Below are 20305 nucleotides of genomic sequence, written 5' to 3' on the forward strand. Positions count from 1 at the left end.
AGCATGAGACTGTAATCTATGAGGGAAGGAAACAGACTGAGCCCTAATTATCCTGGCTTTCTACCTGGAGGCATTTAGCAGACCCTGCTGGATGGGATCACCAACTCAATGGAAGTGAGACTGAGTGAACTCTGGGAGATGGTGATGGACAGGGAGGCCCGGCGTGCTGCGATTCATGGGGTCGCAAAGAGTCAGACACGACTGAGCGACTGTACTGAACTGAACTGAACTGATGCAGGGAGAACCAACCCAAGTACCATAAGACAACCTCGTGGACCTGAACAATCAGAGATCAGAGTTTGGGGAAATTATAGTGGCTATAAATTGCAGAAAGGATGCTGAGAGTGAAGGAAATTTATACAGAGAGAATTCCACCAGTCTTCTCAGGGATCCTCTTGAGTTTTGCCTGAATGTTAATATCAGGAGCCGTGTTAGGCATTACTGACAAAATGGAGGCACAGCCCCAAACCCTTCTCCTCATCCCTCAGGCAAGGTCCTGGGATGAAGGAGTTAGGTCTTGTGATTCTGACTTGTTTTTTCCTTTCTTTGGTTGAGTTGGCTGGAAAAAATGTTAAGGTGCTTATTGTTCTTGAGAGGAGCATGAGAAAACACAAAGCCTTCTGCAGTTGTGCCCCCAGAATAATCCGTTAAGTTAACCACTGACATGTGTTCAAAGATCTTTACAAAAAAATGTTCCAAGATGAACATGTAGGCCGCAGCTTGAGGCCATGGGTAGGATTGTTATCTAAGACCTGTTTGTGAGGGAAATGTTTATGGCAAAGGAAGTTTACTGAGTTTAGGGTTTAAGAATAATTAGAAGCTAAAAGTTTAAGGAATGTTGTAGTGTTAACATATTTTACTATAGCTTATAGGGATTAGTAATTTTAGAGATATTAATAGCTAGAAGCCTTTTTAGGAGATAGTGAGCTTAGGTTACTAGAGGCAAGCAGGATTTAGAAAGATAAGAAATAAATTGAGGGATGTGGTATACAGCCCAGACATAAGCATGAGTTACAATATAATCACAAGTTAAATATAGGACACTTAACAGGAAGTTGGAGAAGGAAATGGCAGCCCACTCCAGTATTCTTGCCTGGAAAATCCCATGGACCATGGAGCCTGGTAGGTTACCGTCCATGGCAGGAATCAAGACCATCCCCATGGAAAAGAAATGCAAAAAAGCAAAGGGCTGTCTGGGGAGGCCTTACAAATAGCTGTGAAAAGAAGAGAAGCGAAAGCAAAGGAGAAAAGGAAAGATATAAGCATCTGAATGCAGAGTTCCAAAGAATAGCAAGAAGAGATAAGAAAGCCTTCCTCAGCGATCAATGTAAAGAAATAGAGGAAAACAACAGAATGGGAAAGACTAGAGATTTCTTCAAGAAAATCAGAGATACCAAAGGAACATTTCATGCAAAGATGGACTCGATAAAGGACAGAAATGGTATGGACCTAACAGAAACAGAAGATATTAAGAAGAGGTGGCAAAAATACACAGAAGAACTGTACAAAAAAGATCTTCATGACCCAGATAATCACGATGGTGTGATCACTGACCTAGAGCCAGACATCCTGGAATGTGAAGTCAAGTGGGCCTTAGAAAGCATCACTACGAACAAAGCTAGTGGAGGTGATGGAATTCCAGTGGAGCTATTCCAAATCCCGAAAGATGATGCTGTGAAAGTGCTGCACTCAATATGCCAGCAAATTTGGAAAACTCAGCAGTGGCCACAGGACTGGAAAAGGTCAGTTATCATTCCAGTGCCAAAGAAAGGGAATGCCAAAGAATGCTCAAACTACTGCACAATTGCACTCATCTCACACGCTAGTAAAGTAATGCTCACAATTCTCCAAGCCAGGCTTCAGCAATATGTGAACCGTGAAATTCCTGATGTTCAAGCTGGTTTTCGAAAAGGCAGAGGAACCAGAGATCAAATTGCCAACATCCGCTGGATCATGGAAAAAGCAAGAGAGTTCCAGAAAAACATATATTTCTGCTTTATTGACTATGCTAAAGCCTTTGTCTGTGTGGATCACAATAAACTGTGGAAAATTCTTCAAGAGATGGGTATACCAGACCACCTGACCTGCCTCTTGAGAAATTTGTATGCAGGTCAGAAAGCAACAGTCAAAACTGGACATGGAACAACAGACTGGTTGCAAATAGGAAAAGGAGTTCGTCAAGGCTGTATATTGTCACCCTGTTTATTTAACTTATGTGCAGAGTACATCATGAGAAACGCTGGACTGGAAGAAGCACAAGCTGGAATCAAGATTGCCAGGAGAAATATCAATAACCTCAGATATGCAGATGACACCACCCTTATGGCAGAAAGTGAAGAGGATCTAAAAAGCCTCTTGATGAAAGTGAAAGTAGAGAGTGAAAAAGTTGGCTTAAAGCTCAACATTCAGAAAACGAAGATCATGGCATCTGGCCCCATCACTTCATGGCAAATAAATGGGGAAACAGTGGAAACAGTGTCAGACTTTATTTTTCTGGGCTCCAAAATCACTGCAGATGGTGACTGCAGCCATGAAATTAAAAGACGCTTACTCCTTGGAAGGAAAGTTATGACCAACCTAGACAGCATATTCAAAAGCAGAGACATTACTTTGCCAACAAAGGTTCGTCTAGTCAAGACTATGGTTTTTCCTGTGGTCATGTATGGATGTGAGAGTTGGACTGTGAAGAAGGCTGAGTGCCAAAGAATTGATGCTTTTGAACTGTGGTGTTGGAGAAGACTCTTGAGAGTCCCTTGGACTGCAGGGAGATCCAACCAGTCCATTCTGAAGGAGATCAGCCCTGGGTGTTCTTTGGAAGGAATGATGCTAAAGCTGAAACTCCAGTACTTTGGCCAAGTCATGCGAAGAGTTGACTCATTGGAAAAGACTCTGATGCTGGGAGGGATTAGGGCAGGAGGAGAAGGGGATGACAGAGGATGAGATGGCTGGATGGCATCACTGACTCGATGGACATGAGTCTGAGTGAATTCCGGGAGTTGGTGATGGACAGGGAGGCCTGGTGTGCTGCGATTCATGGGGTCACAAAGAGTCAGACACGTCTGAGCGACTTCACTTTCACTTTCAAGAGGAAGTAGATAATACATAGTAAACCCGATTCTGAGAGAATCGCTGAAGCAGGAACTCTGTTTTAAGGGCAACAGTGATTTCTGGAGACAATAAATCTGGGTGAGGGTGAACTGAAAATGTCAAACCTCTGACCTAATGCTTTTGTCAAAGTATAAAAGAGAACTTGAAGCTTGAAATAAACATGCAGTCCCGCACCTTGAGTCAGAGGCTACATCATTCTCCGCTGACACTGCTCATCTCTTTAGGCTGATTCCCTGGCTGCTGGAGCTGGACTCCGGCATGTTAATACTGCATGAATAGTGTGTGACTACAAGGAACTTGGCAAAGAACAACTACATGGGAGAGAAAAACTAATAAACTGCAAAACTATCATGGTTCACATGTTATAGAGATAAATTTAAATTTCTATATTCTCTAGTGCACTGTCTGCATTAAACACCCAGGGCATTCAATGGAGACCCAGAAAAGCCATATCTTTGGAGTAAGGATAAATTAGCCCTAGAGTAAATATTGACCTATTCTCACCATAACAAAGTTTTAAAATGAAACCTCAAGGGATCAAATGATCTGTGAGTGAATGAATACCCATCAGAAAAATTCATAATATTTAAAGAAAAAGAAAAAATTCCAAACACTTAGCAAAATAATGTACATATTACCAATATATAATAAAATAAAATAGTAGACATATGAAGAAGCAAAAATCAGTCAATAGAAAGAGACTGAGAAATTAAAGAGATAGTAGAATTAGAAAATAATGACTAAAAATTAACATATGCTCAAGGATAGAAGGAAAATATGAACATATTGAAGACAGAAATGAAAACGATAAGAAACAGCATTTAGAAATCAAAGTGAAAAATATAATATCTGAAATTAAAAAAAAGTACTCGAAGTATTTAAATAATTAACTGTGATTAAAAGATCAGTTAAACTAAAAACAGGGCAATAGAAACCATCCAGACAGGAGCACAGAGAGAAAAAAGACAGGGGAAAAAAATTAAACAGAGCCTCATAGCTTTTAAGGGTAATGGTGAGTCATATGTGCAATTAGAGTTCCTAGAGATGATATACCAAACTTACATATATGTGTGTGTGTGTGTGTGTGTGTATACATGTCATATATATATATATATATATATATATACACATATATATAATATGAAAAAATGGCTGGAAAAATCCAAATTCATCACACAAAAAAATAAGTCTCTGGGTTCAAGAAGGATAAACACAAAGAAAAATATGTATCAGGGCATACTAAAATAAATTGCTATAAACTAATGAAAGAGAATCTTAAAAGTCCCCTGAGTGCATTGTTTTTAGTGGGGAAAAGGTGGAAATTATCCCTGACTTCACATCCAAAAAATACAAGTCAGAGACATTGCAATGGCATCTTTTGGAGTCCTAAAAGGAAAAAAATAATCTCGAACTCCACATTTATTAAAAATATACTTCAGACTGGAAGGTGAAATAATGACATTTCACACAAACAGAAGTTCAGAGAATTTACAGCCAGTGAGTTTTCTCTATGGAATATTTTAATGAAATTTTATTAGGAAAGGAAAATAATTCTAGATGAAAGCTTAGGTTTTTAAAAAGAAATGAAGACTATTAGAAATGGTAAATCTGAAGGCATTTTCTAATAATTAATTTAGAATATAATTTTTTTAGGTATAATTAATTTAGGTATAATTTACTTTACAGCAAAACATGTAACAATGTATTATGGAATTTAGAGCATTTATAAGTAGTATGTTTAAAAACAGCAGCACCAGAGAGAGGGTATTTTCAAGTTTCTTACATTGTATATTAAATGGTATATTACTAGATGATAGACTATTGTAAGTTAAAAATACGTACCTTGACCAACCAATAGATTAATGAAATAAAGAGGTACAACTAATAAACCAACGGGGAGAAAAAATACTTCTAAAAAGTTAAATTAATTAAATATAAAATACAGAAAACAGCAAAATGGTAGACTTAAACTCTGTTGACAATAATTACATTAAATATAAATGGACTAATTGTACTAATTTTGAAACATGGAAATTACCAGATTGGATTTAAAAACAAGAATCAATTAATACACCGACTATAAGAAACACAGTAAATATAAAGATATAGATAGGTTTGAAGTAAAAGGATGAGCAAAGATAATGTAAACATTAAGAAAGCTGAAGTGCTTATATTAATATAAAAGTAGACTGTAGAGAAAGGATTACCATAGTTTTAAAAAAGATATTCCGTTATGATTAAAGAGCTCGGTCATCAGGAAGACATAACACTTCTAAATGTGTATGCATCTAAAAACAGAGGCTTAAAATGTGTGAAGCAGAAGTTGAGAAACTGAAAAAAAAAAAAAAAAAGACAAGTCTATAATTAATGTTGGAGATTTCAATACTTCTCTCCCAAAATTTGAAAAAAATAGACAGAAAATCCATAATAATATAGAAGACCTGAAAAACATTATCAAACAATTTGACCTAATTGACATTATACTTAGAAATTATAGAAAGGTTATTCTTTTCAAATATATATGCAAATCTCAAAAAATAAAGCATATGCTAGAACATAAAACAAGTCTCAATAAACATATAAGGACTGAAATTATGGAGAGTATATTCCTTGTTTACAGTGGAAATAAATTACAAATAGATAAAATTACAAATAGATAACAAAAATATCAAATGTCTGGGAATTAAAACACATACTTCTAAATAAACCATATAACAAAGGAAAAGAACAAGGAAATGTATAAAATATATTAAACTGAATGATAATAAAAACACATCTTAACAAAATATGTGTGATAAAATTAAAATTGTACTTTGAGGGAATTTCATAGCTTTCAATATTTATAATAATAAAGGGTGAAAAGTGACCAGTAGATTCAAGGCAAATCCAATAAGATCCAAGATGCTTTATTTTGATGGGGTATGGAGAGGCAAACAAACTGATTCTAAATTCAAATGGAAATGTCAAGGCCGAAGATAGCCAAAACAAATTTGAAATAGAAGAACAAAAATGGAGGACTTAATCTATGCCATTACAAGACTTACTATAAAGCTCAAATAATCAAAACAGTTTGGTATTAGTGTAAGGATAATGAATTAATCAATTAAACAGAACAGAGAATCCAGAAATGGACTTATACACGTGAAATAACAGACTGGATCACAGATCTAAATATAAAACTAGAATTGTAAAGCTTCTAGAAGAAAATATAGGAGAGTACTTCATGATCTTGGTGGAGGTAAAGATTTCTTAGATGAAAACACTAATCATAAAGAAAATAACCTTGATAATTATAATTGGATATGTAATTGGATAACAGCTATATAAAATACTATGACTCCTCACAAGATACCTTGTGAAAATAAAAAGGCATACTGTAGACTAGGTTAAAAGATTTGAATTTACATAAATGTATAAAATATATGTGTCTGTTTATATATATATAAATAACATGTATAATATATAACAAATTATTTGTATTATCAGTTCAGTTCAGTCGCTCAGTCGTGACCCCATGAATTGCAGCATGTCAGGCCTCCTTGTCCATCACCAACTCCCGGAGTTCACTCAGACTCATGTCCATCGAGTCAGTGATGCCATCCAGCCATCCCATCCTCTGTCGTCCCCTTCTCCTCCTGCCCCCCAATCCCTCCCAGCAGCAGAGTCTTTTCCAATGAGTCAACTCTTCGCATGAGGCAGCCAAAGTACTGGAGTTTCAGCTTTAGCACCAGTCCTTCCAAAGAACACCCAGGGCTGATCTCCTTTAGAGTGGACTGGTTGGATCTCCTTGCAGTCCAAGGGACTCTCAAGAGTCTTCTCCAACACAACAGTTCAAAAGCATCAATTCTTTGGCACTCAGCTTTCTTCACAGTCCAACTCCCACATCCATACATGACCACTGGAAAAACCATAGACTTGACTAGATGGACCTTTGTTGGCAAAGTAATGTCTCTGCTTTTGAGTATGCTATCTAGGTTGGTCATAACTTTCCTTCCAAGGAGTAATATGTATTATATAAATGCATAATTTATATTGTATAAATATGTAATTTATAAAGTATATATAAGTGTAAAAAGCTCTTAAAACTCTCCAAGCTAAAGGCAAATGATTGCATATAAAAATGGCCCAAATATTTGAATAACACTTCACAAAAGAAGATATATAAATGCCCAATAAGCATATTAAAGTGTGTTTTATTCTATAGTCATTAAGGAAGTGTAAATGTAAGTTAAAGCCACATGAGATACCATTCTACAATCACTGCTGCTGCTGCTAAGTCGCTTCAGTCATGTCCGACTCTGTGCGACCCCATAGACAGCAGCCCACGAGGCTCCCCCATCCCTGGGATTCTCCAGGCAAGAACACTGGAGTGGGTTACCATTTCCTTCTCCAATGCATGAGAGTGAAAAGTGAAAGTGAAGTCACTGAGTCTTGTCCAACTCTTAGCGACCCCATGGACTGCAGCCCACCAGGCTCCTCCGTCCATGGGATTTTCCAGGCAAGAGTGCTGGAGTGGGGTGCCATTGCCTTCTCCGTCTACAATCACTAGAATGACTAAAAGTATTAACACTAAGAAGTGTTAAGGAGACTACAAAGAAACTAGGACTCCCATGCATTGTTGATGGAAGTGTAAAATGATGCAGCCCTATGGAAAACCATTTGGCAGTTTCTTTTAAAATCAGATTTATAATTACTCTACTTTTAAAAGCAAGTTCCATTTTTAGAGGGAAAAAAGAGATGTGTATTCATAAAAAGACTTCAGAATGAATTTTCATAATGGCCCCAAAGTGGGAGAAACACACATGTCCAAAAACAGGTGAATGGATAAACAATTTGTGATGTATTTGTATAATGGAAATCTTTCCATTAACAAAAGGAATCAAAGTCCTAATACATGCTGCAACATAATTGAATCTCAAAAATTGTATGCTAGTTGAAAGGATTCATATCCAAAAAGTATTGATGTATACTGTATACTTTCATATTTATAAAATTCAAGAGCAGGCAAAATTATTTTACAGCAATAGAAGTCAGATCCATGGTTACCTGGGTTAGGATTATAGGTAAATGACTGAAAGGGAGCATATGATAACTTTTTGGAAATGTTCTGTATTTTTTTTGTGTGGTGACTGCTACATAAATGTTTAATTTGACAAAATTCATCAAATACACATTTAAGATGGGTGAATTTATTACATGATATATATTAAATTATATATCAATATTGTTAATTAAAAAAACATAGTTTGTCACTGTTTAACACACACAAAGTGATCTTCTTTAGTATATTAAAGAATTTGTTTTAGTAATTACTATGTTCAGAGCTTAAGTAATATGGAAGAACACAAAGTAGTACTGGAAACATTCCCTGATCATGAAGGAACTTAGTTAGGTAATATGGAATGAACTTGACTATATATTTAGTCATATGGTGATAAAATTGTTAACTAATAGCAGTGATAGATGGAGAAGAGAGAGTTATGAAGTTCAGAGTTAATGAGTTGATACCTGGGAAAAGTATAAAATGCACAGTGCCTGAGAGATAATATGTGCTCAGCAAGTGTTATTTTGCTTTTCAGAGGATGAGAATTTATGCATCAAGTAATGAATCAAGGCATGATCCAGGAGGTGATATTTAATGTAGGTACCACAGAATAGGAGTGTTTTCCATAGGCATCAAGAAGTGGGGAGACTTTAATGTTAGGAAGATGTCATGATCAAACGTTTGGAAGTAAAAAAGTACAAGACATGTACACAAGAGTGAGTTATGTTTGGTGAATTCATTTAAAAAGAACAGTTTTCAGGTAGCAAAAATAGTGGGAGATGAATCACTAGGGTTAGATTATCAAGGGCCCTTAAAACCAACTTGAGTATATCCTTATTTTAAATTGATGTCTTATGGATTATCAATGCATAAATAAAACATACAGGAAGGGATATTTTATCAGTAAAGACTTATTTTGTAATTTTGTTTTATAACATTAAATATAAAGTCAACTAACCAGAACAATGAAGCTGCTTTGATGAACATGAAACTGAAATTGGGGCTTGCTAATCTTAGATGGGAGTTGTGTTTAATGACCTTGAGTTTCTACTTTTGCTATTCTTGTTCAGTCAGTCAGTGGTGTCCGACTTTTTGTGACCCCTGGACTGCAGCACGCTAGGCTTCCCTGTCCTTCCCAGAGTTTGCTCCAACTCATGTCCAATGAGTCAATGATGCCATCCAGCCATCTTATCCTCTGTCATCCCCTTCTCCTCCTGCCTTCAATCTTTCCCAGCATCAGGGTCTTTTTCAATGAGTCGGCTCTTCTCATCAGGTGGCCAAAGTATTGGAGCTTCAGATATCAATTGCATCATGTTCAGAAAATTCTAATTCAGATAGCTAAATAAATAGCAGTCCTATAGTATTTTATCTTAACATTGTTGCATGTCTTTCAATAAAGCAAGAGGCTTATTTCAAGGTTTGCATAATAAATGTTTTACTCAGGTAATACAAGTTAATGTATTGGTGATTTTCAGTGTGTTAAAATTGTATAAAGAATGGTGGTAAAGTGTTAAAGAATCCACTTTGATTCAGTTCAGTTCAGTTCAGTTTGATCTCTGAGTTGGGAAGATCCCCTGGAGTAGGAAATAGCAACCCACTCCAGGATTCTTGCCTGGAGAAGTGCATGGACAGAGGAACCTGGTGGGCTATAGTCCATGAGGTCGCAAAGAGTTGGACATGACTGAGCATCTGTACATGCTGTGACAGTTTTTGTTGTGTTTTTCTTTTTGTTCAGTATTTTTTAAAGTTACAACTGGTTTTTTTTTAAAAAGCCAACTCAATTAGTATAAGCAAAAACCAGAATATATTGGCTTACATTATCAAGAATCACAGGAGCAGAATTTGGCTTTTCTTTTTTGGGATGTAACTATGCTAACATGATACAAAGACTTTTATCTCCCCTCTATCTTTTCCTGTCTGCTCCTCTACTTTTCTTAGTATTTTTGGCATTATTCATTCTTATTGCAGACAAACTCCATGTACCAGGGAGAATAGCCATGACGATCCTAGGCCCTCATGCTTATAACTTTCAACTTGAACATAAGAGAGCCTTTCTGGATAGTTTCAGGAGAGAATTCTGACTGGGTCAAATTCCTCTGTGTCTGGGAAGAGCAGTAGATTACAAACAAGGCAGACTGCAAAGCACTGTGATTGACAACTTCATCAGGACAATATTGGCATTCAGAAATATAACCCAAAGAAATTCTATCAAAAGAAGAAGTATAAGATACAATGGATGCATAAAATTATTGTTTCCACAGTCCTATGAAGTTTTAAAAAGCAGTTAAATATGTAATTGAAAGAGTAAAAATGAAATCAAACGTTTGTAGAACACACAGAGAAATGTCTCATGTTACATGATTTGAATACCTTAGCCTTTGGCAATGGACAGAAAAGCATCGGTGCACTTACTTCTGTGCACTGTGTACATGAAATAAACTGTGATTTGGAAAGGGTTACTTTTTGAGTTCAACACTATTTTTAAGCAGCATCTTAGCATTTCCTTAGTTGATGATTTCAGGTAAAGAAAGCTCTTAGTTCAGACAAGGTAAGGCGTTATGGAAAATGTAGTGTGGAGGAACAAGAAGAACAGCATAACGGAGTATGTATGGGAGACGTGGCTGTTGAACACTGCTTTCAGGGCAATACCATTTTTAGCATCCCTTTCTAAAGAACTAGAGTGCTTCACTCCACATCTGAAGAAATTAATAATAGACATAATTTTTTCTATTATTTTTATATTATTGAACATAATTTTTTTCTACTATTTTCTATTACTATGCATCATAATGTGTACATAAGGTGTGATCACTAACCTAGAGCCAGACATCCTGGAATGTGAAGTCAAGTGGGCCTTAGAAAGCATCACTACGAACAAAGCTAGTGGAGGTGATGGAATTCCAACTGAGCTATTCCAAATCCTGAAATATGATGCTGTGAAAGTGCTGCACTCAATATGCCAGCACATTTGGAAAACTCAGCAGTGGCCACACGACTGGAAATGGTCACTTTTCATTCCAATCCCAAAGAAAGGCAATGCCAAAGAATGCTCAAAGTACCACACAATTGCACTCATCTCACATGCTAGTAAAGTAATGCTCAAAATTCTCCAAGCCAGGCTTCAGCAATACATGAACCATGAACTTCCAGATGGTCAATCTGGTTTTAGAAAAGGCAGAGGAACCAGAAATCAAATTGCCAACATCTGCTGGATCATTGAAAAAGCAAGAGAGTTCCAGAAAAACATCTATTTCTGCTTTATTGACTATGCCAAAGCCTTTGACTGTGTGGATCACTATAAACTGTAGAAAACTCTGAAAGAGATGGGAATACCAGACCACCTGACCTACCTCTTGAGAACCCTATATGCAGGTCAGGAAGAAACAGTTAGAACTGGACATGGAACAACAGACTGATTCCAAATAGGAAAAGGAGTACATCAAGGCTGTATATTGTCACCCTGCGTGTTTAACTTATATGCAGAGTGCATCATGAGAAATGGTGGGCAGGAAAAAACACAAGCTGGAATCAAGATTGCTGGGAGAAATATCAATAACCTCAGATATGCAGATGACACCACCCTTATGGCAGAAAGTGAAGAGGAACTAAAAAGCCTCTTGATGAAAGTGAAAGAGGAGAGTGAAAAAGTTGGCTTAAAGCTCAACATTCAGAAAATGAAGATCATGGCATCTGCTCCCATCACTTCATGGGAAATAGATGGGGAAACAGTGGAAATAGTGTCAGACTTTATTTTGGGGGGCTCCAAAATCACTGCAGATGGTGACTGCAGCCATGAAATTAAAAGACGCTTACTCCTTGGAAGGAAAGTTATGACCAACCTAGATAGCATATTGAAAAGCAGAGATATTACTTTGCCAACAAAGGTCCATCTAGTCAAGGCTATGGTTTTTCCAGCGGTCATGTATAGATCTGAGAGTTGGACTGTGAAGAAAGCTGAATGCCAAAGAATTGATGCTTTTGAACTGTGGTGTTGGAAAAGACCCTTGAAAGTCCCTTGGACTGCAAGGAGATCCAACCAGTCCATCCTAAAGGAGATCAGTCCCGGGTGTTCATTGGAAGGACTGGTGCTAAAGCTGAAACTCCGATACTTTGTCCACCTTATGCGAAGAGTTGACTCATTGGAAAAGACCCTGCTGCTGGGAGGGGTTGGGGCAGGAGGAGAAGGGATGACAGAGGATGAAATGGCTGGATGGCATCACTGACTCGATGGACATGAGTTTGAGTGAACTCTGGGAGTTGGTGATAGACAGGGAGGCCTGGTGTGCTATGATTCATGGGGTCGCAAAGAGTTGGACACGACTGAGCAAGTGAACTGAACTGAACTGATGCATCATAATAGAAAAAAATAATTTTCACCAGGATTTCCCTGGTGGCTCAGATGGTAAAGAATCTGCCTGTAGTGCAGAGGACCAGATTCGATCTCTGGGTCGGGAAGATCCCCTAGACGAGGGAATGGCAATTCAGTATTCTTGCCTGGGAAATCCCATGGACAGAGGAGCCCGATGGGCTATAGTCCATAATGTCACAAAGAGTTGGACACAGTTGAGTGACTAGCACACACATAATTATTTTTTTCTATTGAGAGCTGCGTGGTAGAAACTATAAACCTGATGTCAAGTAATGATTTAAATAGTCATTTCAGTGAAACCGCACTGGACTGGAGCCAGGACTCTATCACAGACTGTTTGACTTTGGGCAAGGCAAGGTCAGGAAGGTGACTCCCATATCTTGACTGTGTTTCTTCATTCCGAAATGGGGTTTTAGTCTTAGTGATCATTGAAGTCTCAGCTATAGCAGGAGGCTGTGAGCCTCTGATTCACCTGCTGGTTGCCCCTCTTTTCCTATATTGGCATTGGTAGCAGTTGTACTTTGATATACATGCGGGAGGAATTTGGTTTTCAATTTGTGACCCCATGGACTATAGCCTACCAGGCTCCTCTGTCCATGGGATTTTTCCAGGCAATAGTACTGGAGTGGATTGCCATTTCCTTCTCCGGGGGATCTTCCTGACCCAGGGATCGAACCCAGGTCTCCCACATTGTAGACAGACGCTTAACCATTTGAGCCACCAGGGAAGTTCTGATACTTTTAGGTGCTAAGCAGGTTTGGAAAGCAGATGAAAGAGATACCTCCTACCTGCATGTGTAGAACAATGTGAGTTCCATGAATGTATGTTAAGTGCCAGTTTTAAGTGGTCCCTATAAAACATTATCAGACTTTGGTAGGTAAAACAGTACAAAGAGAGAATATTGAACTTAATGTGATGATGTCTATATATGTATTTCTGGCAGCTCTTAAATGTGGGGCTTTCTCTCTGTCATGAATATGTCAAAATTGTGCATCCAAGAGTTCAAATGACATTTTCAATAGCTACCATTGACACACACATACCGAGACACTCACAGTATATTATCTAGTAAAGTGGTTGTAGAATTAACATTTTTCCTGGAAGGAATATATCTGATTTAATGACCAAATCATTTTAAAGCAGCACAACAGAATTTCACAGGAACTAAATCTATTTCTTCACACCGATCATGCGTGTTTTACTCAGGCATTGAGTCATTAGCATGTTTATAATGGTTCTAATTTAGCACAACATTTTCTGAATTTTATCCTTGAGTCATTTACAAATTGTTCATATTGAATAAACAAAGGAAACAGATTGCATTTTATACTTAGTAATTTATCTGAAAGAAGAGGGGAGGGTTAATTGTTTGAAAGTTTTGGTCTGTTTGGGGAAGTGAGCTTGCTTTTTCATTGCTAGGCATAAATGCCATTTCTCATCTTTTGGGGGATGGGGGGAGGCTATGGAGGAGTAAAATGAAAAATTAGGACCAGGACAAGATTGGCCACTCCCAGAGGGGAGTGTGGAGCAAAAGGGGAGCTGGCACGAGATTATCCAAAACAGTTGGTGCATTCCTTAATGATCAAGTGCTTGAGAAGTCCAGCTCTTCCTGGCAGAGCATCTGTGTTGATGTTTATATCATTGCCCTGCTGTATGGGAAAGGCATGCTTTCTCTCGCTGCTTGGCTAAAAATAGGATGGAATATAGCATTGTATGAGATATTTTAAGATAGCAAAAACATTTAAGAGGTTAAAGGTTTGACTTTTGGATCAAAAAAGATCAGTGGTATAACTCGTGGTGTTCCTTGAAGACTGAATTTTATCTGCAGTTTGTCAGTGATTCGAACTCTTGGTTAGGCGAGTTATTCTAGGTTCGTTTGGTGCAGTCTGAGAAGCCCACTCTACTGTCTTTTCTGTCAGCTTCCCAGCATGAAGAGCAAGATTGAGAACAGCCTCTATTTATACTCCCTTGATCGTATTTGGAAAATCAGTTGTTTCACTGGAGAGAGGGAGAGAGAGAGAAGGAGAGCACGCGCAGTCGTCAGGGAGTGTGCTCTGTACGTTACAGTGACTTCAAAATAAAACTGGCGCATTTTAGTGTCTAATTATTTTAGTGAGCTTGGAGGGTTTTAATTAAAATTTAAGAGTGCTCTTCAAGCTCTCCAAGCTCCAATTTTATCCCACTGTATTGTGGAGCACTTGTCACTGTGGAAAAATGTACAGTAACTGCCATGTGCATCTCTGTTTCCTAATGAAAAATATGAGATTGATGATCAGCAGGGATATAAATATATATTATCAAAATTAGCTGTAAACCAAGGTCAAGGATACTTTTGATAAGTTATCACTGTTCTTTGGATACATAGAAAATTGATTGCCCTTGAAATTTATGATTCCTGTGGTAAAAATAAAAGGGATTGCTTTAAACAAAGTTTAAAAAGCAGTAGGAAATATGCGTACAGGAGGGCAGGCGTTGTTTCTCACTAAAGTATTTTAAAGTTATTTTCTATATCATATTTCTAATGTTTTAACATTTCTAACTTTAAGTATCACTTTGAGGTAAAAGCAATAATGATAAGTGTTTACTTACAGGTAAATTGTTTTAAAGTACAATAAAAAATTTTCCCATTATCCTTTGCTGTTCCCCGTGATTTCGTTTTAGTGATTATTTCTTTATTTACTCTCTTAGACTCTTTACTTTGCTTAGAGTACGAGTTAATAATATTACTGCAACTTTGTTTAATTTGGAATAATTTAAAATTGTTCCTAAAACATCATCATTTAGATTAGGAAATAAATATCTTACTTCAAATTTCTCTTGTGCGGTGAAATTAATTATTAGCATGATAAAACATTCCTGACTTACCTGGTTTGACACCTGGGTAGTTAAGCAGAAACATTGCTTTGCAATCCATTATGCTGTATATTTATAACATGCTAGTTCTGACTTATATCTTTCTTGTTTCCTTAGAAAAAGTTTATTGAAATAGAAAAACTTAGATTTGCAAAGGAAAAGGGAAAACATAGCTATGCAGCTGAGAATTAATTTATACCATATCAAATCCCTTTACATCCTTGGTTAAAAATAAACAAGAACTGAAGTTCAACTCTTAACTTTTGATAGTGGTGTTTTTCTCACGTTATTTACAAAAATTGGGCAAGATAAATATAATAAACTCTTGCATTTCATTAGTTATGTATTGTTTTATGGACACTAATTCTTTCATAGTAATAGGAATTAATTTTGGCATTTTCACTTTTATGCTGAAGTGTTAGGTTTACATTCATTTTTAATATGTACGTATGATGGTGACACATACTATAATATTGTGATACTATAATGTTGTAGTTTTTTAACCTTAATTTCCAAAAGGTATTTTAATTAGCTGAATTAGTCTTCTTCTAATTAGCTGAAGACAACTCAGTCAAAATACTAAAATTTGAGTAGTCAAACTCAGATAGTGAAATACACTGTATATTTTTTCATTGTTTTGAGGACTGTGGCACTACCATAACTGCATTAGATGTTTACCAGTCAATCATGGAAAACATATTTTCCTGTGCAGTGGTCCAAGAATTCTGGGTGATGTTTAGTTCTTTTTTTCCATTTGGAATCCTGCATGAGTACTGAATTCAAACATGGGCTTAATCTTTCCCTGTACATAATGCAAACTGGACTTCTTTACTTATTTTGACCTCTTTGATTTTTTGCATTTGTGCATGGTCAGAAAGGGGCAAAGTCTGATCTGATGAACTGCCTCTGTAAAGCTAGAGTCCTAGTAATATAGTTGAAGTATGTGGCACAAGGAGGATGAATACTTGATTTTTTATTTTTGTCCTTACCTGGATATTATTTTGAATGGTAAATTTGAAAATATAGATTTCATTTAGTTTTATCTATTATATATGTCCTCGTTTCAAGTCAGAAACATCTTGGTAGAGGCAGTAGTATCCTCTGCCTATGTAGCTTTTAATAACAACCTGCATCTTCTGGACTTTCTTCCCTCACCTTACTTGTTTTATATTACATTATGGAGTGTGCTGAGTACTTATTGTGTATGTATGTCCTTAGAGGGCTGGCAAATAGATTTTAGGTGAGAAACCTGTTTTTCAAGAGATTTTCTCACGGTTTTGAATGTTGATAAAGTGGTATGTCGTGACTCTTATTGCCCTGTGGATAAAGACAATCAGTGATCGTTACTGAATATTTTAATGAGCTATAGACATGCAAAGATTGCTTTATTTTTTTCTTTTCAGTTTCTTCTACTGAAATGAGAATTTGTATAGCTAGATTAACTCAGCATTATGGTGAGGATTAATTTTCTAATAGAAATGTGAAATGTTTTGAATTTATTAACCATTTAATTAATGACTAGCTCTTATATAAAGCTGTGTCTTCAAACATATTTGATAAATATTTGAAATATATGTTCATGTTGTCCATATAATTCTGTTTTCTCCTATGAAATTTTAGCATTCTTTTCCTGGAGCTCTGAAAGATTTCAGGTCTATTAATAGAAATGAGAGACATATTTTAGCTGTTTTACATTTAGTGTATATCTAATCCTGGTTCGTGAACTTGCTCTGAATTTTCGATCATTACTAGTAAATTGGGATTTTGTCTTGATCATTATAATATGTTAACTCTACTCAAATTTTAACCACACAAGTTATGCTTTAGCATTTATGTCAGTGATTACCAGTTTAGTATGATGTTGTAATATATATGAAAAAGTTTTTTAAAAAAGTAACAAAACTGAGTAGGAGAGGAAGTTGAAGACATTTTGTTGATTATTCTTACATATGACCTAATGTTATATCCAGAAATTTAAACCTGACTTGAGAAAAAGTAATCTCTGATAGAAAAAAGCAGAGACATTACTTTGCCAACAAAGGTCCATCCAGTCAAGGCTATGGTTTTTCCTGTGGTCATGTATGGATGTGAGAGTTGGACTGTGAAGAAAGCTGAGCACCGAAGAATTGATGCTTTTGAACTGTGGTGTTGGAGAAGACCCTTGAAAGTCCCTTGGACTGCAAGGGGATCCAACCAGTCCGTTCTAAAGGAAATCAGTCCTGGGTGTTCATTGGAAGGACTGGTGCTAAAGCTGAAACTCCAATACTTTGGCCACCTCATGTGAAGAGTTGACTCATTGGAAAAGACCCTGCTGCTGGGAGGGATTGGTGGCAGGAGGAGAAGGGGACAACAGAGGATGAGATGGATGGATGGCATCACCGACTTGATGGACATGAGTTTGAGTGAACTCCGGGAGTTGGTGATGGACACGGAGGCCTGGCGTGCTGTGATTCATGGGGTCGCAAAGAGTCGGACATGACTGAGCGACTGAACTGAACTGAATCTCTGAGAGGCATGACTTTGAAGAATTCCTTCTTGACCCTCACACCTAACATTATCTTTTCTATGACTTTTGCCTAGAAACAAAATATGTACAGAACAAAGTATATACCTTGTTTCTGAATTAAAATCCAAGAGACTATTTTGGAAATTAAATGCAAACTGAACGTATGCATATGCATAGAGACCCTCTTGGCAGATCACTTAGAATTCAATTTTTAATCAAAGTGGTAGATCATTTGTTTAAAAGAAAATAATTAATAGGAAAGCCTGGAAGAAAAGGAGGAAAGGAAAGAAGGGAAGAAGTAAGGGGAGGAGCAAGGAGCTTTCACTTAATAGAATCAAGCTGACTTCTTTTTAGAAAGAACTTTGGCTCCTGTGATAGCTAGTTCTTCATCAGCCGTTTACCAACACACTGATGGATTCCATCCATTTCTTGATTGACTGATCATTTCATGGACAAATGTTAATTGTTTTCACCAATATGTTCTAACCATGCAGTGGTTTTCTCATCTCTTACCCAGGGGCTCACTGTCTTTGCCTAAGCTTATCAAGTTTCTGAAACCCTTTAGATCCATCTTAACCTTACTGTCATTCTGAAAAATTCAAGGAGGACTTAGAAGTTGGAGAAAAAATGAAAGGGAAAATGCTAAAGAGATAGGTACTGATATGGGAGAGAAAAAACATTTGGAGTTGAAATAAGTTTTTAAATATAATTTTAAAAAGAGGTTATCAGAATTTTGACACTTGGAATGTTAAAGTATAATGGGAGTATGCTTTGCACTAAGGATTGAGTATTTAAATCTGCTCTCCCTTTTGGAAACGTGGCCTGTTTATTAAAATTTGAGACTTATAAGATGCATGTAAGTAGTTATAAGCAGTAGCTCTAGTTTCAAATCTACCTGATCAGAGAAAAAATAACTCATTGATAAAAATTTGATAATTATTAGAACACTCTAAAATGTAAACTTCTGTAAGCTTTATGAATCTTATAGAAACAAGTGTAATAACTTCCAAAATCTAGTATGCTGTTTAGAAATGCAGTAGGTCAAATAGCGTTTAAATAAGGATCTTCTTGAAAAGATCACGCATCTCTATTTATATAAAGGTTTTAACTGTTTCTATTACTGGGAGACAGAGAATATCTTGTTTATTTTCTTTGTATTTTACTGTAAATGAATATTTTACAAAAGTTGCCATCTGTGTATTTCTTAAGGAACAAGGAGTTACAGGTTGATTCTTCTCTTCTCACTTGAAAATTTGTCATTCTTCCTTGAACAGCACACAAATTTTGCTTGGACTTAAAAAAAAGTCACCTGAATTAAAAGGAATAATATCTAAACCTAAGCTTGTAGAAAAAAGCTCCTTGTTCTGTCCTATTAGTCTAAAGAAATGATAAATGCTGGCTGAATATTAATTAGCCAAAATTATAATACCAAGATAAGATTATTGAGCATTGTCTTTTTTTCTCCTGGGAATATTGTAAATAATTTTCCAGCAAAAAAAAATTTAGTTGTGGTATTTTATAATAGATAGAATAATATACTTGTCTATATCCTTGGTTAAAGCGGCAAAAAAATCTTTGATCATTTTTGAATGATAGAATTTCTCCATTAACTCCATAGACTTCTATATTTGTAATATTTTAATACTTATCTAAAACATGTATAATATTTTTAATACTTACTTTTTTATTTAAATAGATTCCTCCTGCATGGAAAAACTACTTTCAAAAGATTGGAAGGAAAAAATGGAAAGATTAAATACCAGTGAACTTCTTGGAGAAATTAAAGGTACAGTATACAAAATATCAAACATATCAATGTAGAAATGTTATTTTGTACCACAACACATCTGCTTATCTTCTGTACCCCAACATTAAATTCTTACTTCTAATATTTATATTTAAGAGGGTAAATATACAATGTGTTCCTGAACTTTTATTCTTTTGTAATGTTTATAGAATGAAATTTTTCCCTTTTTACAGTCTATAAACATATAACTTACAGGACACACTACTTCATTAGTCTCCTCCTTGGCACAGAAGGAAAACAGTAGCTTTAGCTGTGCAGTGCTTAGTCACTCAGTTGTGTCTGACTCTTTGCCTGCCAGGCTCTTCTGTTCATTGGGGTTCTCCAGGCAAGAATATTGGAGTGGGTTGTCATACCCTCCTCCAGGAATCTTCCCGACCCAGGGATTGAACCAGGGTCTCTTGCATTGCAGGCAGATTCTTTACCAGCTGAGCTACCAGGGAAGCCCATAGTTTCATTTGCTGAACAAAAAAGTATGAAAACAATGTTATGTCAAAAATGAACAAATTAAATAAAGATAATTTTAGTCCTTCCTTTTGAAATTATAGTAGCTTAATTGATGAATCCAAATCACTAATTTGAATTTTTTTCTGGTCAAAAATGATCAGGGGGTAGTAACTA

At 36.3% G+C, this 20305-nt stretch overlaps 1 protein-coding gene across 27 annotated transcripts in view; it reads left to right on the plus strand.

Annotated features, from left to right (window-relative positions):
* The window catches only part of SOX6 (SRY-box transcription factor 6), an 833346-nt gene that overhangs the window by 512678 nt on the left and 300363 nt on the right, over positions 1-20305 (plus strand). For all 27 annotated transcript variants that reach the window (XM_059874855.1, XM_059874857.1, XM_059874853.1 and 24 more), the window contains one exon: positions 19577-19666. In XM_059874855.1, coding sequence (XP_059730838.1) covers positions 19577-19666 — 90 coding nt within the window. The remainder of the gene's footprint in view (positions 1-19576; positions 19667-20305) is intronic.

Source organism: Bos taurus, chromosome 15 (assembly GCF_002263795.3).
Source record: "Bos taurus isolate L1 Dominette 01449 registration number 42190680 breed Hereford chromosome 15, ARS-UCD2.0, whole genome shotgun sequence".
NCBI classification, from domain to species: domain Eukaryota; kingdom Metazoa; phylum Chordata; class Mammalia; order Artiodactyla; family Bovidae; genus Bos; species Bos taurus.